At 38.0% G+C, this 18350-nt stretch overlaps 2 protein-coding genes across 10 annotated transcripts in view; both read right to left on the bottom strand.

The window, feature by feature from the left end:
• The window catches only part of LOC107639164 (U3 small nucleolar ribonucleoprotein protein IMP4), a 24717-nt gene that overhangs the window by 3745 nt on the left and 2622 nt on the right, over nt 1-18350 (bottom strand). The window contains exons 1-4 of one of the 3 annotated variants that reach the window (XM_021121060.1): nt 2655-2822; nt 2391-2579; nt 955-1336; nt 750-833 (exon numbers count right to left, since the gene is read on the bottom strand). In XM_021121060.1, coding sequence (XP_020976719.1) covers nt 750-833; nt 955-1066 — 196 coding nt within the window. In that variant the 5' untranslated portion in view covers nt 1067-1336; nt 2391-2579; nt 2655-2822. Of the gene's footprint in view, nt 1-749; nt 834-954; nt 1337-2390; nt 2871-18350 lie in introns of those variants that run through there. The other 2 variants (XM_021121059.1, XM_021121061.1) reach the window with 2 other exon arrangements.
• The window catches only part of LOC107639165 (tRNase Z TRZ1), a 10943-nt gene continuing 2413 nt past the window's right edge, over nt 9821-18350 (bottom strand). For 5 of the 7 annotated variants that reach the window (XM_016342603.2, XM_016342602.2, XM_021121062.1 and 2 more), the window contains 8 exons: nt 17658-17876; nt 17083-17245; nt 16912-16982; nt 12617-12712; nt 11652-11765; nt 10620-10688; nt 10460-10534; nt 9821-10349 (listed from right to left, as the gene is read on the bottom strand). In XM_016342603.2, the coding sequence (XP_016198089.1) occupies nt 10275-10349; nt 10460-10534; nt 10620-10688; nt 11652-11765; nt 12617-12712; nt 16912-16982; nt 17083-17245; nt 17658-17867 (873 nt within the window). In that variant the 5' untranslated portion in view covers nt 17868-17876 and the 3' untranslated portion in view covers nt 9821-10274. Of the gene's footprint in view, nt 10350-10459; nt 10535-10619; nt 10689-11651; nt 11766-12616; nt 12713-16911; nt 16983-17082; nt 17246-17657; nt 17877-18194; nt 18309-18350 lie in introns of those variants that run through there. The other 2 variants (XM_016342606.2, XM_021121063.1) reach the window with 2 other exon arrangements.

The raw sequence follows: 18350 nt of genomic DNA, 5'->3' as shown, positions 1-18350 counted from the left end.
ACCGCAAGGAATGATACAAATAAAGCTATTTGCTCAATGCCAAAATATTCTTCTGTATACATGTTCTCATGTATGACGCTTCGATTAATCAGTTCACTGTGTCACATGTATTAGGAGTAAGGACTCGGAACAACTCAATGCTTTCAGTATGAATATAGTGCCTTTCTCAATAACATGACCTCTAAGACCTATAAAATTACTCAATCACCGAACAGGGGAAGAAAAAAGTAAATCAAAACAAAACAAAAACAAAGAATGCCATCAACAATTATAAAAACCACCAACACTCACTATGATATGGGTTATTGTTGGCAACACTTGAATAATTAGAAAAGATACAATGTTTTCCCCTATCATATGCAGAGTTTCCACTTAGAGTTAAACTCCTAAACCAGACAAATTTTGTCTATTAAAGAATTAACCTTTTATGTGGCATGAGTCAAGTTAGTTAACCATCAATTATATGTATATTCAGTGTTGTCTGTTTTGGTACAAAGGGGTTAAATAGAAAGCATATAAAAAACTAGCAATGGTTATAGGTAATTACATATTGAGCTGTGTACTAATGGATTATTATGTTTGTCTTTAATAGCTTCTTACTAAAAACATTACAGAACTCATTGGGTAAAACAATGAATAAAATTAAATTATAAAACAACATAATCAAATTCATAAAAAAAATTCACTAACTAATTTTAAAAAAAAAAAAAATAGAAAAAAAAGGTGAAGACAAAGGAAGAATATAATACCAGCTGTGTTTTCATCTTCGAGATCGATCTCTCGACGAAGTGCAGCCTCCTCATTCCTAAGCTCAGTAGGTATTGGCTTCCCTTCTACATAAAATTAAAATTAAACACATGAACTAACAATAATAATAAAAATTTTCACGAAAACAAGTGAATTAAAATTAAAAACGGTAACGAAAAATTCATATGGAAGGAAGGAAGGAAGAACCTTGAAGTGCTTCTCTTATCTTGCGCTTCTTTTCGTAGAGCAAGCGCTCTTTGCCTTCTAAGCTCTTCCTGTATAAATACTCCCTCCTCATGCGAATATTTCTACGCAACATTTTGGTAGCAACCACACAGACCCAAAGTGACACGCAGAGAACAGACTGTTCGCAGAAGTGAAAGACAGAAGAAGCTAAGCTGCCGGTGGTACACTGGTGGCGACGGAAGGAACGGAGGCCACGGAGGAAGAGTGAGTGAGTGAGCGAGAAGGGAGAGACGTTGAGTGGGAGAGACGAGAGAGAGAGAGAGCTTGAGAGTTGAGCTTTTAGAGAAGAGTCTGACCAGAGCTTGTGAGTTGTGAGACAGTGAGACTGAGGAAGGCTGATCCGCTAATGAGAGTAGCATTAGAGTTCACAACCATAGTTATCATAACCGAACCGGTAATTGATCCGGTCATACGACGGGGTCACCGGGTCACTGGTTCAACCAGTGGGTCACTAATTCACCCGGTTGACCCGGTCATAATTAAATAAAAATATAAAATTATAAAAATAAAATTAAAATCAAAAGTTAAAACTAAAAATGTATGTCTTCATAAATGTATTACTAACAATCAAATATCAATTCTTAGACAACAAATGATGCAAAAAAATAATAATAAACTAGTCAATAGCAAAAAATACTTTCTCAATTTAAAGAACAAGAAAAAACAAAAGATAACACAATCAGTAAATCAAATTTAAGAGGTGATCTGAAAGTCGGCATCTATATCTTCATAAAACAAATTTGAAGCTTGACCAACATTTCCTTCATTTTGATTTGCATCTATAACTACATTTGTGTCTCTTTCACAAATCAATACAAAAATTAATTCATAATAATATAAACAGAAAGTATGGGACAACAATTTAACTGAACAATTGCAGAGAGCATGAACCTCATTTTCAATAACAACTTCAACTATAATAATTTTTAGCAACAAAAGATTTATCTCAAGAGATGATTTACAGATTAACAGCAACAAAAAGTTTTAGATAAGTGATTATTTCAGCAAGGCAACAATAGATTCAATCTCCAACAAATTCAACGTGATTTACAGATTTACAACAACAACAAAAATTTAACTAAGTGATTATTCAGCAAAACAGCACCAAATTCAAGGTTCAATAAAAGCAGTAATGATTTTCGGCAACAAACAAACTTAAGTAAGTTAAGCTAAGTGATTATTTTGGCAAGTCAACAACAAATTCAAGGTTCATGGTAATCCGTAACAAATTTCAGCAACACATTCAACTTTCAGCGACAAAATCAAAGTGCAGTGATGCAGCAACAAAATTGAAACAGAAAGGACAGATTTCAGCAACACATTCAACTTTCAGCAACAAAATCAAAGTACAGTGATGCAGCAACAAAATTGAAACAGACAAAACAGGGGGAACTCACCAAATCGGGTTGCGCGAAGAAAGCTGACGGCGAAGGAGAAGCTGCTGGCGAGGGAGAAGCTGACAGCAAGGCTCGAAGCAAGAAGACGACAACGAAGACCAGCCCACCGGGATCTGTTGCCTCTGCTACCAGCGACGAAGAGCGCAGGGAAGGGAGAGATCGAGACCAGGTGCGAGACAGAGACCGTGAGAAGCAAGAAGACGACGACTACCACCACCCGAGGGACCAGAAGCGGTTCCGTCTGCTTCTGCCGCCGGCGAAGCGAGCGCAGGGAAGAGAGAGCTTGAGATGACGAGGGCTTGACAGACCGGAGACGAGAGGTGAGAGACCGAAGATGAGACGAGCTGACGAGAGCTTGAGCTCGTGGGAGAAACTGAGAAAGAGAGTCTGAGAGAGGAGATACCGTTGGGGGCTGGGGGTGATCTTCAGCAACTAGGGCTTCAGAGAGGGAAAGGGGGAAAAAGGGGAGAGAGGGGGGATGGAACGGTCCATTGAAAAAAACAAAAAACCATGACCCTGTCCGGGTCAAATAAACCGGTCGAGTCACCGTTTTGCTGAAAATCGGCCAGGTCAACCCGGATTTCAGCAAGTTTGATGCATGATGAGTACAACAAGTGGTTCGGCCCAACCAGATGACTAGGTGACCGATTTCGGTCAAACCGACCGAATCGAGCCGGATTTGATAACTATGTTCGCAACTCTTAGAAAAACGACGTCGTTCGAATTCGAAAATTAGCATGGCTCGGTATGGGTTTTATAAACTGGCCAAGTCCGATTTTCATCAAAACCGGACAGGTCAGTTCGGGTTCCACTGGATCTGATGTAGGAAAAGTCTGCTAGGTGACTCAAACCCAGTCAAATGACCGAGTGACTGACGAGATTCTGAAAATCGAACTGATTATCAAACCGTTCTAATTACTAATTTACTAATATACTGGTTCAACCAATTCAACCGTAGTTTAATCAAAATAATCATTTTATGATAAAATAATAAATAAAAGGGTTAACCACAAAAAATGGTCCCGAATTATTCAAACGCGGACCAAAAAAGCACCCGAATTTACTATCGACAAAAATGCCTTTAAATAATTTTAAAACGCGACAAAAATGTCCAACAGTAAATATATATTTTCAAAAAATGTCTTAGAGATTGAATTTTGATGTGATTTTTTGCAAGTATAATTAAAAAAATGAGATATTATTATTCTTAAAATTTGGTGATTTTTTTCTAAGTATATAGTTTTTTTGTGATTTTTTAAAGTATTATTAGTTGTTAACAAAAAAATTACAGAAAAAATAACTTAACAAAAAATTATCAAATTTTAAGGATAATAATATCTCATTTTTCTAATCATGCTTGTAAAAAATCACATCAAAATTCAATCTCTAATGTATTTTTTGAGAAATACATATCTCTAATATATTTTTTGAAAATATATATTTACTGTTGGGTATTTTTGTTGTGTTTTTAAATTATTTGAAGGCATTTTTGTCGATAGTAAAATTCGAGTATATTTTGTGAACGTTTAAATAATTCAGGGGCATTTTTAGTGGTTAACCCTAAATAAAATATAAATAAACACACCAAAACAATCATAACCTAATATAAAATTTAAAATATCTAAATTAAAGAACAGAAAATTTAACAAATTAGCAAATTAATAATTTGAGAAGAACATACTAACCCAATCAACTCAAAAATAATAATCGATACACTAACAATAACAATTTAGCAAATAAACGAGAATAAGACTTGAATAAAAAATCTAACAAATTAAATTACAACGACCTAACAATTTAGCAAATTAATTAACAGCAGTAATCCAACAAATTAACAAATTATCAACAATAACCTCAGCAAAAAATAAATTAATAACCTTAACAAACAATAACCTCAACAAAAAATAACCACAGCAAAAAAAATCATGAACACTTGAACAAAAAATCAGAACAGCAAACAATAACCTCAGCAAAAAATAAATTATTTACCTCAGCAAACAATAACCTCAGCAAAAAAAATCATGAACACTTAACAAAAAATTAGAACAAAAAATTAGAAACATGGAACAGAGCAGGAAGCAGACGCCGAGGAGATGGCTGCGAAGTACAAAACATCATTCATGAAACCATTTGGAAACAAAGAAAGAAAGAACGAAGCCATAAGAAAAGAAATAAGAAGTGTGGCTTATAAGCATATATACATACATATAATTATGACACATGCCCTTTCATTTAATAAATCAATGCTACTTAATCAAAAATCATTATTATTCATCTTCCCTTCTCTTTGTTTATCACCGAACTTGACAAGAAAGAACTTGACAAGAAAAGAAAGAAAGGAACCGAGAGTGATGAAGAGTGAACCGTGACTTTTTTTTATCTTTCGGCTTCGATTTTTTGCGATCTGTAACTCAAATAAAAAAATCTAATCCGATAAAAATGTTCGTATTCTCCTCCTCTACGTGTTGGTATCACTTTTGCTCAGTGAAAATTGACGGTGACGTAGTTTGCCTTTCTTTTGTGTTTGGCCGATTGGAGTTCTAGGAAGCACAGACGATTTTTGACGTTTTCTTCTTCGGCAACTCGATCAAAAAACTTCTCCGGAGCTTCGAGTATTTTGATTTCGTACGAAAATAGGGTTTGGTAATTTTATAATAATTAAATATGAATTTGATAAGTGAATGTTAGTTTGATGATTATTAGTTGAGTTTGATTAAATTTATGTTTGTTGAATTATTATTGTTGCTTGTGAGTTCGGCCATGAAGAACAGTCCAGATGGGGTTATTTTGATGTTTTTAGGGCTGTTGTGAATGAGAATTATTGATTAAAATGGATGAGGTTTGATGGCCGAGAGATTAAATGAAAAGCGGCCAAAAGTCGGTAATAATAAAGCTTAAAAACGGACTTAAAACTCAAGCTGAAAACTTGAAGAATTTTGAAAACAGGGTTCAGTCCTTTGGTAAAGTTATAATTAGGGAGATAAAATTTATATTTGAGATTGAAATAGTAATTTAATAAAAATTGTAGTTTTGTAATTATATACGTTTTGGGGTATTTTGGGTAATAATTAAGAAGTTCAGGAATAAAATGAATATTTTAGAAAAGATGCAAAGTTATTTTGGTAATTATGTTGTATGTAAGAGTATTTTAATAAATTATAAAATATATTGGGATAAAAATATAAATATTTTAAAAAGTTCAAAGATTTAGAATAATTTATAGAAGTTTAATAATAAAGTTTAAGTTATAAGTTTTGAGTAATAAAAAAATTATTATTGTTGTTATTAATTTATTAAGATTATTATCAAAGTATTTTTGAAATATATTATACAATAATTTGTACTATAACAAAATAGAAGAGTTAAATAGTAACCTACTTAAAAGCTGTAGAAAGATGAACCTAAGTAGAGAATCTTATGATTCACTCTTCATAAAACATCTCGGGAGAGATGAAGGAAGAGTGTGAAGATGATTTCTGGTATTATAACAATGAAAAGAAAAGAAAAAAAAAAAGATTAAAAGAATCTAAAAAACCTCTGCTACAGGAGAGCAGAGAGCAGGAATAAAAGAAACGAAAGGAAGAACGAAAGGAAAAGGAGATAAGTAGAAGTATTATTTGGCATTGAGAACGAGTTGAGATGATTGTGTACCTGCTGAAAATGAGTAGAGATACATCGGCCAATCCAAGGGATGGTCGCACCTGTAAGACAGAGGTTGCTTACAGAGGTTATCTTTGCATACATCGGCTCAAGAGAGTCACACCTGTAAGACAGAGGTTGCTTATAGATGTTATGGCACTGAAAATCAAACTCAGACAAAGGTTATGCATCATACTTATTTGCACATATTTGTTTGTGAGTGTGTTTTCTGTGATTGTGGGTGTGCTAAATGATTGTTTGAATTCTGTGTTCTATAATTGTTGAATTGGATTGTACTTTGTCCACTATTATTGCTGACCAAGTATATATAAAATGAATATAACTATACACCCCGACCCTACTAAAAACTCCCCAGTTCTTACCACTCATTTCAGCTACAGGTGTAAAGGTTTAGTGCGGAGTTACAGGAGTATAGAAGATTATGTTCACGAGTTGAGTTGCTAGAATTTATTTTTCCCTCGTCGTTTATTGTTTTTAGTTTTTAGAGGGGTAGGATTTGTTTTTGAGAATCTTGGAACAAGTCTATGTATTTAATGCTATGTGAATATATATACCTTTGTGGTTAAGTGGTTTAAAATAAAGAATTTTCGTTTTCTTAATTAAAAATTTCGGTTCGTATTCGCAAAAGCTCAGTATTAAATAAATATAGTATAAAATTAAAGGAGTAGAGGTAGGTGACACTAGACTTTTAGTGCGATCATGAGGTGCTAAAAGTTAGGGTGTTACAGAACACACAGAAGACAAGCTCAGCGATGACAACGACGCGGTGGGGGCTGCGGTGGTCAAACCAATCGCTGCGGTGGCTGCGGGATGTGGTGGCGGCGGGATGCAGTAGCTGCGCGATTAGTGGCTTCTATGGTTCTCAAAGAAGAGAGGAGAGATGAGTTTGTGAAGAAGTTGGGTTACGGGGATTGATTTAGGCCTTTAGGGTTCAGATTTCAGTTTTGCGTTTTGCCGTTTTTCACTTTTTTCTTTGTTTTTTTTTTTTAAGGATAAAACGGTACCATTTGGAGGATTTATTTTTGAACCGAAAAGCTTCCAAAAAACTGGACGGTTCTACCAATTTACCGGTTAATCACTGATTCGACCAGTTTTATAATCGGTTTCTTGCCAAACGGTTTATAGGCTTACCCGGACCGATTTAGTGACCGATTTTCAATTAACTCAGTTAAATCGGCCTGTCCTGTTCGATTTTCAGAACTATGGTTTCAACTTTGAGTTTTGTTAATTTTAAACTGCAGAGAAGGGGAAGAAATGGATTTGGATGCCCTTTCTTTCTTTTAAATTCAAAACGTGGTTGATTATTGTAAACCAATCGGATCTTGGTTCGGTCCAATCGGCTAATTCCCAACCGGTTTAGTGATCTATAAACGGTTTTTAAAATTTCAGCTTTTTTCTTAAGACCGAACTGCATAGGTGTTTGGTTCCAATCGGAATAATCTGACTATCCAATTCTATCCGATTTTTAAAACCATGATTACTGAGTTTTCAATAGATCTTATAAGGTCCGATACTATGCCCAAAACAACGCCGTTTCAATTCTTGAGCCAAAAGAATAAATTTCATCAAATATTTAAAAATATAACGAATTCCTTATTAAAAAAAGCAATTGTGCGTAATATTATAATTTGAAAAGTTATAAATTTAAAATTAAAATTATTTAAGATTTACTAGTATTTTTTTATTCGACAAATTCATCATAATTTTTTAAGAATTTATTTTATTTTTATTTATAACTATTTTGTTTTAAGTCGAGTTTTTTAATCCAATATTAATTCTAAAAGCTGGTCTCTAGTTGACATTTTCCAATTCGACCAGCCAATCAGTTTTTGTATATGTAGCGTCTAAAAATGTGTAAATCTCTCGTATAATATCTCAAAATATGTAAATCTATGCTTTAACATTTTTATATTAGTCACTGTTCATTAATTAATCAATTATAAAGTACGAATAAACTATCATTTTTGATAATCAAATATTTGAATGTTGAAAAAACTAATTCATAAAAAAAAAAAAAAACTAACATTGTATCTGTTCCGAGATAATACGTAAAACCAAGGTGATATATGCCTAGATGCGAGGTTTAGATTTCTTTGGATGAATGTTTCAACTTGTTCGCCAGGATAGTGGATCTGTTTGATGTCTTCGTTTGAACGGTGGGAATACCACAAGGGACTTCGATGTTTAAGTTAGCAAGAGTTTTAAACAAGTCTAAGTAAATTGGGATTGAGAAATACCTAAATTTGATGGGGTATTTATAGAGGCAAGTGATTACTTAGCCAGCACTCGTAATCCTCCTCATTTACATCAGTGGACAGCTTCTCCTCCAATATATGAGAAGTTATCTCACGTTAGAGTAATGGATGAATTGAGACGAGTAGTGGGTTGACAAGGTCTTACTTGTCGTCCAAGTCGGGTCGGGTGGGTCGATCCGTGTGGTTAACTAGCACAATTTGTGTGAATCTGTTGGGCTTTTTTGGATTCATTATTGAAGTGAATGTTTATTTGGTCTATGGTTTTGGCCATAGTATAAACAGTGCCCCTACTCGTGATTGAGCTTACGAAAATTGGGATTTGAGCAAAGAAGGTTGTCATGTTGTCATTGTGCCTATTTGTTAAGAAGTTGTATAGATTCAAAACTTCTTACTTTGATACGTCAGTATGCTCGACATGATTTTAAGCAATGTAGTTAAACTGCTCGACATGATTTTAAGCAATGTAGTTAAACAACTCGACGTGATTTGATGGGACTGTCACTTCGTCTTTTCATAATTGTCACTCTTCTTCTTCCAAGTTCCTATTTTTCTTTGTTTCCATTGGTGCTTCCAAGGTTTTCAGGCGTTCTTTGTTGCGTTTCTTGCCACTTCAATTTTAAGGTGGGTGTTTTTTCTTCTTCCTTCTCTGTATGCATTGTTGTTTTTTTCCATGCTTTGTTCTTCGTGGCTTTGTTGCATGCTAGTGATTCCTTTATTGTTGATCTTTTATTTATAAAGAATGTTTCTGAATTTCTGGGAATATCTCCATGAAGATTGTTGGTTTAAAGGTACTTGGTAATTATAAATTGTTGTTTCTGGCAAGATGATGTTTGTTGCTGTGAGTGGTTAATCTTTGTTATTGTGCATGATTTTTTTGGGCTTACCTTGCCCCTAAGGGGTACTGTTGTTGCCTTTCATTTCTCTTAGAATCTCGATGAAATGAGAGGGTTTTGTCATTATTGTGATGATCTCCACTTCTAAATCTTGAATCAGATGGTGTGTGTCCATCTTATTGCTGGTCATCCGCTATTTGTCAAAGATTAGACTCAGTCCCTGACAATGGTGCTAATATTCCGAGATAATACCTAAAACCAAGGTGATATGAGTCTAGAGATGAGGTTTAGACTCTTTTGGATGAAGGTTTCAACTTGTTCGCCGAGATAGTGGATTTGTCCGACGTCCTCGTCTGAACAGTGATATGGGATACTTGTAAAAAACTTTGATGCTTAAATTAACAAGATCTTTAGACATTTAAATGAATTGTGATTGAGAAATACCTGAATTTGATAATAGGTGATTACACTCTCAATTCTCTTCATTTACAGTAGTGGACAACTTCTCCTCCAATATCTGGTGAGTTATCCCACATTAGAGTAATAAATGAATTAAGGACAAATATCTGGAATAGTGGGTTAACAAAATCTTACTTACCATGCAAGTCAGGTTGAGTATGGTTCACAAAATCCATGCCTCAAGTAAATCAAGTAGATCAACCCATGTGGTTAACTAGCACAATTTGCGTAAATCTATTATACTTTTTCTGGATTCCTTGCTGAAGTGAATATTTATTTGGACCATGATTTTGGATCATGGTATAAATCGTATCTATAAAAAATAAACTTCATTTGACGAAAGTACCGAAAACTGAAAATTGATTAAAATTACAGACACCCTGATCAACGACTTGGTAACTGGGGCCTAAAGCAGCCGACTTTGCCTTGCATTCCACTGCTCATTTTCCATCAATGACAATGTGCAGCTTGCCTATGACCACTTGCTAAAAAAGCGGATGGATAGTTTTAAATTGCACCTACAATGGTGGTTGTGGTTGTGACGTGATGCAAAAATTGGGATTAAAATGGTATACATAGTAAAGGTTGCAATTTCCGCTACGGTTCCAATGCAGTTAATGCCTAAACAACAATCTTGTGACCACATTGGTTACTTGAACCAAACTCCCAACTTCTTGTCAGAAACCTTCGGTAAGTGCAAAAGTTCGACCAGCTAGAGGGGGTGGCAAACCAGTTACAGCTTCTTCAATTTCCTGCATAGCATATGCAGCACAAAGATATAGCAACATTCTCCCAGGATCCCAATCACAAAGGCTTTGAGAGGTTGAATATATTGTTTTCAAGATTAAAGGTAGCATCTTACCTCCACGGTGTAACGCGCTGAAAAGTGAATCAAGAGGATTGCTCTGTTCTTAAACCGTTCGGCATATCCAATTATCTGGAAAACAACAGTCATAATAAATAAATTGCCACTGAAATTTACATGATGCATTTACTGCTTTTTGTTGCAGTATATAGCATACCTCAGACAGATGCGTGTGTCCATAATCTTTGGCATGCTCCACAGTGATTGAATTGTTCACGAAGGTACACTAAAAGAGAAAAGGAGAAAAGCCAGGATTAGTTCATTGAGGTTGCAAAACTACAATCTAATACTAATGTTGTCGCACAATGAATTGTAAACATTTTGCTATTCTATAACTTTGTCATATAAGCATGGTCTTGTAGGTGTCTATTTCTTCTTACATTACCATCTAAACTTAACCATTTATCAATAGTGCTTCTAGAAACTGTTCCATTTATATTTATTTTCCTCACTAATTACAATCACCAACCCTCACTAATTACCATCACTAACTACACATCATATATTATTTTTTATTTGCTCACTCATCATCACTCTTAAATCATGGCCACAATGTTTCAACATTAAACTTCTATAAGTAACACTTACTACACTTGAGTTATTTCATCCAATGATACATTCAAAGATTCGTATTGGTATTACTGTAGAAATTTAAAGTTCGTATTACACATTTACAAAAGTTTCAGTCCATTGTTATTAACTTTTGAGAGAAGCGAATTCTCAAACTTTTTCCAACAACATATGCGTTTACACAACATTATTCCAACTAGGAAACCAACTTTTTCGGTTAATAACTGACAAACAAAAAGAATCCAAACATAGTCCTTTTCATCCAGAGAGAAAGAACGAGAAAGAGAGAAAAAGAGAACGTTAGTTGAATGGAAAAATTAGTTTACAAACTCTTTCCAAATAACATATACTTGTATTTATTTTTTTATTCATTCTAAATAAATATTATTTTTCTTTCATTCTATGCAAGATTACTAAATTTATCATTAAACTAACACATACTTTCTTTGTTTCAAATAGAAAAAAGTATTATATACTACTATTTTTCAAAAAAATATATATCCATCTTAATCTCACACATTACATGGGTCTAAGTCCAATCCATAAAGAATTATGAAACCTAGCACACAACATATTCAATGATTTATAAGTTTAAACATGTTGGATAGACATCGTTCACCTCTATGACAAGAATTCTAGCCCGCAAAACATCAGTGTTACTTTCATCAACTATGAAATCTGACATGGTGTCTCCCGTGAATGCGATCTCAGGTTCTGTCAAAGTGTATGTTATCTGCCAAGAACCAAGCTTGATGATTGTCATGCAAAGTGAAACCAAAAGATATAACAGATGATCCACCACAACTTCTACCACAAATAGAGTGCAGTTGAACTTTTCACCAAACTTCCATGTAAATGATGCATGGATTATAAACAATATTCTTAAGCACAAAAATTAATTTAGAGAATCTGGCTCAAACCAAGAATAGAAAATGGTATCTATGATTTATACTATATCGCAAACTGTTGGTATCAGTGTATCTCAGTAACAATAACATGGATTTACTGAGTAAATGTAGAAAAAATCTTAGGAAAACAAATACAGATAGTTCCTGGTATTCAAGGGGATCTGGTTTCTCCCCACAAGTTCATTTCCTTTTATACTGTGCTCCTAAAGAATTAAACTTGCCATCAACCCAATCTACCCATGAGTTGGTAGGTTGTTAAAATTTGAACCCACACATTGCATAACACTCCTCTTCCTCGTACAATGGCCCACACAAGCTACAGAAAGCTCAGTGCTTATGAGAATAAAAAATACTGAACAACAAATAACGACTCATTTGCCAATGTACTGCAAGAATATAACCACACTAAGTAATATGTAGTTCACCATTTTGAAGTTTAAGACCAAATATAAACCATACAAACATTATGTTAATAGTCAGCTACTAGTTATAACCTCCTCTGTGGCCATGGCCACCAATCACCATTCCATTTTGTGTGCATTTCATTCTTCTTATCAAATACAGATTAACAAAAGATACGGAAAAAATACCAAACAATTGGGACAGATAGAGCACCATTAAAACTGCAACAATGTACATGTTTCGAATTGTTGACAGTAGAATAGTGAATACTGACCTCCACACCCGAAGACTTCAAATTCTTGATTTCATTTCCGGAAAGACCAATGTACTCTGGTTTAAGTTTCTGCCTTACATAGTACAGTATATAACCCTGCCCCAAAAGAGTGCATATTAATTAGATTAAATGCTGATAGGACCAGCAATAGCAGAATGATCAAGCTTTATTGATACACCGGGATGGCCAATTAGCTCTCCCTAGAAGGTTCTACACAGCTGGAACTACCAGCTCGGAGAGAGAGAGATTCTCTCCAACTTCTAACAGAATTCACAACAGAAAAACTATCCTCCTTCAACTAACTATAACCTAGCTATTTATAACAACCTATCAGCCAGCTGGATATCCTAACAACTCCTAAAACACTTCTACTTGACCTCTACTTACCTCTCCTTTTGTAACACAGTCCAAACCTGTTAGTAGTAGGCGCCTCTCTATCAATACTCCCCCCTCGGACAACCACCTTGTCCTCAAGGTGGAGCTCCGGAAAGGTGGCCCGCAATGTTGCCGCTCGTTCCCAGCTGTCCTCACAAGGAGATAGGCCCACCCAACGCACCAAATACTCCAAGGCCCCATCCTCTGCAGTTCGCGATGCCACAATCTGGGATGGTTGCATCACCAGCTCACCATCCTCAGCCAGCCCTAGTGGAAGCGTCTGTACCTGCTGCTGCGGCGGGACAGCCTTTTTCAACTTGCTAACATGGAAGACTGGGTGAAGTCTGCACTCTTGAGGCATGGCTAACCTGTATGCCACTGCCCCTATCCTCTCAACCACCTCAAACGGTCCATAGTACCGAGGGCTTAGCTTCTCATTGACCCTCCGCGCTAGTGTCCGCATCCGATAAGGTTGCATTTTCAAATAAACCCACTCACCCGGTTTGAACTCGACATCCCTTCGATGCCTATCCGCTGCTTGTTTCATCCGCTGCTGAGCCTGCACCAAGTGCATCTTCAACTCTGCCAACACCGCATCCCTGGCTGCGGTCAATGCTGCCACCTCCTCAACATGCGATGGAAACGTCTCTCCCCGGAAAAGAATAGGTGCCGGCACCCCATAAAGTGCTTGAAATGGAGTTGTTTGGGCTGAGGCATTGTAAGACGTATTAAACCAAAACTCCGCCCATGGGAGCCACTCCAACCATTTCTTCGGGTTGCCCCCCACAAAGCACCGCAAATAAGTCTCCAAACAGCGATTCACCACCTCGGTTTGGCCATCGGTTTGCGGATGAAATGCCGTGCTGTACTTCAATTTTGTCCCTGCTGCTTGGAACAGTTCGGACCAAAACTTACTCATGAACACCCTATCCCTATCTGATATGATTGACTTGGGGAACCCGTGTAGTTTAACTACCTCTTTAATAAAGGCTAGTGCCACCTCCTTGGCTGAAAATGGATGAGCTAAGGGGATAAAGTGAGCATATTTAGTCAACCGATCGACCAAAACTAGGATAGTGTCCATGCCTTTGGATTTTGGCAATGCCGCCACAAAATCCATCGTAACGTGCTCCCAAACTCGCTCCGGGACTGGTAGTGGCTGCAACAGCCCCGCCGGTTTCATCGCTGCATGCTTGTTTTGCTGGCAAGTGTGGCAGCCCGCAACATAATCCTTGATCCGTTGCCTCATGCCGCGCCAATGAACCGCTGCTGCCAGCCGCTTATAGGTTCGAAAGAAGCCTGAATGTCCACCCGCCCCGCTGTAGACAAATTTCCGCAATAGAGGCTTAAGAATGTCATTCATCAAGGCTTGGAAGGAGCTAGGGGCGTTGGTCAAGCCGAAGGGCATGACTAGAAACTCATAATGGCCCTCATGAGTGCGGAAGGCGGTCTTGTGGATGTCTTGATCCCTCATCTGAATTTGGTGGTACCCCGATTTTAAATCCAGCTTAGAGAAAACTGCAGCTCCCGCCAATTCATTGAGTAGCTCATCAATGATAGGAATAGGAAATTTATCCGGCACCGTAATACCATTTAACGCCCTATAATCGACACAATCTCCAGCTGCCGTCCTTTTTCTTCACCAGCAATATCGGACTCGCGTAGGGGCTGGAGCTTGGCCGAATTATCCCTGAGGCCAGCATTTCTCGTACCATTAGTTCAATTACTGCTTTCTGATGGTGCGGGTAACGATAAGGTCTTATATTCGGAACTGAAGCTCCTTCTATCAGTGGAATGGCATGATCATGGCAACGATGTGGTGGCAGCCCTAGTAGTGTCTGAAACACCTTAGCATGAGAAGCCAACACCGATTCGATTACCTGCGGCACCTGCGATACTGTAGCCGCTTGCAAAGTCATGGGCCACAGCTGGACCATAAATCCTTCTCCCCCTTCTTGAATGGACAAAACTGCAGATTGAAGGTGCATACCTCCATAGCACAACTCCGGGTCCCCTTGCAATGTAACCATGCTGTCCCCATTCTGAAATCGGAGGCATGATTTTCTGAAGTTTGCGAGAACGTCTCCCAACTTATCTAGCCACGCCAGTCCCAGGACAAATTCTGCTTCGTCAGTTGGGAAGATGAAGAAGTCTTCCTTGATTGCCACTTCCTTGAATTGGAGCGTGACACCCAAACACCTTCCCTGTCCCCCTTTATTGGTACTGTCTGCAGTGTATGGTTCGTCACAGAGGAAGCATTCCCCCTTGGCCCGCTTAGCTCTATATTCCCCGTTGCTGAGATGTCTCAATCCGCGCCGTTGCAAGGGATCCGTCGTCGACTCCACACTGTTGCTTGCTGCAGAGTTGGACGCTGTAGCAGGGTGCACCGCTTTGGTGGCGGTTGAATTGGCAACGGCGAAGTTGGGAGCCAGTGATTTACCGCGTCCCGATACCCCCCGCAAGGCAGCGTTGCGGTTTTCAACCTTCTGTGCCAGTTCCATTAACTCGTCCACTGACTGGTATGGGAATAGTTTACATTCTTCCCCCACCTCTGGTTTCAGCCCATTCAAGAAGAGATCCATCAGCAATTCTGGCGCAATTCCGCGGAGGGGCCGCGCGTGAAGCATGAACTGGTCAATGTAGCCCCGCACTGAGTTCGTCTGTTTCAGCTTCAGCATCGCTTGATAAGGGCTCTGTAGCCGTTCCGGTTGAAAATGGCGTAGCAGCGCCGCACTGAAAAACCGCCACTGCAGCACCGGCGCCGTCGCCTCCCACCACCTGAACCACGTGAATGCCCTTCCTTCCATTGCAAAGGTAGCGACCGTGAGCCATTCCTCCTCTGGCACTGTGCGCAGCAAGAAGAATTGCTCCATGCGTTCAACCCAAACCACCGCGTCATCTCCACGGAAGATCGGGAGTTCCAGCTTTCGCCATTGCTCCGGCGTGCCGCGGCTTCCGGCCGATGAGCCTGCTGCCAGGTGCGATCCCGGTGAACCACGCTCATTCCGATTAGGCGCGCAATTTTCGAACGCATCTATTCGGGAATCGAAGCGCTGTAGCGTCTCCTGCACCGATCGGAACATCTCCATGCGCAATTCAATTATGTCAAATCGTGACTCCATTTTCCTCGATCTCAATTGCACCATTCAGCGTTGGGATCCTCAAGCTCTTGATACCAGTTGATAGGACCAGCAATAGCAGAATGATCAAGTTTTATTGATATACCGGGATGGCCAATTAGCTCTCCCTAGAAGGTTCTACACAGCTGGAACTACCAGCTCGGAGAGAGAGAGATTCTCTCCAACTTCTAACAGAATTCACAACAGAAAAACTATCCTCCTTCAACTAACTATAACCTAGCTATTTATAACAACCTATCAGCCAGCTGGATATCCTAACAACTCCTAAAACACTTCTACTTGACCTCTACTTACCTCTCCTTTTGTAACACAGTCCAAACCTGTTAGTAGTAGGCGCCTCTCTATCAAATGCATATTAAGTTTCTGTCTTACATCAAAATGCTTTTGGTTTCGTAGAAAGGGTGTTGCTAAAGGTCATTCAAAATTTATCTGGTGAATATGGTGACAAATGGAAATTTGATAAACATAATTTTTAAAGCTATTTTCAAGACTTAAATTAAAACATAGATGATTTTAACTTAAAAATAAACAGGTTTGAAACTTCAAATATCGAGAGGATCAGGTAAGAGATTACAAAATAATAAAGCCTTTCAAAAGTCATCTGCTATAGTGCCTCTCGGAATTGCCAATGGCACATAAACTGCAATGAGAAAGCATTATCAAAACAGCTACTCTCAGAGTGCACCAGAACCTAAAGCTACATTTTTTAAACAATGCCCTAGTCTATAGCACTAAGGAATATATAGCTTATGACTCAAGCAGCGATTGCTGGTCGGGTACCTGGCTGGATATAACATGGTAAGTCCGAAATGCTTTTACTTTAAGATCTTTTCTCAAATAAAACTCCTCTCCTGCAAATGTAAGCCATGTATTAGCAACTACTGCGCATGATTGGAATAACTCAAAACCTTGGATCTTAGTTGCATAAGTTTGATTGCAATTAACCATTACCTACATCTAACCCAATCAAGTTGTGCTTGAGCTCTGAATGGTCCATTTTCCTATGGACTTCAAAGAGTTTCTCTACATCCTCTTTTACTGAAATTGGTACAATAATTGTTGGTGGCTTCATACGGTACAGGCCACGTGTGGCAACATACATCGGTAGTCCTCCCTGATAAAACATTTGTATGTCACAAGACAGAAGTTCAACAACAAATTAATTCAGCCATACATTCGCTAGATAAAACCCCGATGCAAAATATTAGCATAAAGGGCAGCTTGCCGCACAAGCATCCCCGTTAATGCAGGGTTTGGGGAAGGGCTGCACCGTGTAATGTACGCAGCCTAACCTGATAATTACATCAGTGGCTGCTTCCACGGTTTGAACCTGTGACCCCGTGACGTTGAGATCACACGGAGACAACTCAATCGGTTTTTCCAAGGCTCCCCTTCAAAGTATTAGCTTAAACAATAAACAAAAAATTATTCATATACTGGTTTGATAATATTATCACAATGTGATACATGTGCAACAAAATTCCAAACAGGATCTCATGCATGCATTATGCACAAAGAAGACTAACTATGTGATCCATGTGCGCATGGGAGATCAACAGAAAGTCTTGGGAAACGGCGCGAGGTGGGCAGCGACCAATGTCGAAAGCTACTTTAAGAGTGGGAAATATGATGCAAGTTTCATGGCCTCCAATGGACAGACCCCCAACTGGGTAACCCTCAATATTCAGATCCTTTGCTTTCTTTGAAGAATTTGGCTGCTCATTTTTTGGCTCCATAAACAATAACTGATATAACAGAAAAGAAGAAAATCATAAGAGGAAGTAACAAGAGATCAGAACAATTAGTATAGGAACTCGAACCATTAACTTAAAAGAAGATAAGAAATAGAAGCCTAATCACAGAGTAACTTAAAAGTATATAAACGAATGATTCAAATTCAAATGAAATAGTATTAATCTGTTAAACAACACCGTAATAGTCTAGTAGAGGCACAATATGCACATAACATAATTGACAATCCAAATTCAAAAAACACACAACACAGTGACACAGATTTAATCTTATTCAAACACAAAAATCACGAAGCGAGTATGAACACCTACGTGCCATTTCCGTAGTCGTGGAGCTTTTGGGCCTAGCAGCTGTGGCGGTGGCCGGAAGTGTGCAAGCCTTTTTTTTCAGTTTTTTTTTGGTATTGAGTGTGCAAGAGCCTCTATTTTAGTACTTGGGACTTATGTTGGTTGGGCCATTGGGGAAGA

Source organism: Arachis ipaensis, chromosome B04 (genome assembly GCF_000816755.2).
Source record: "Arachis ipaensis cultivar K30076 chromosome B04, Araip1.1, whole genome shotgun sequence".
NCBI classification, from domain to species: domain Eukaryota; kingdom Viridiplantae; phylum Streptophyta; class Magnoliopsida; order Fabales; family Fabaceae; genus Arachis; species Arachis ipaensis.
This window is presented reverse-complemented; position numbering and strand designations above follow the sequence as displayed.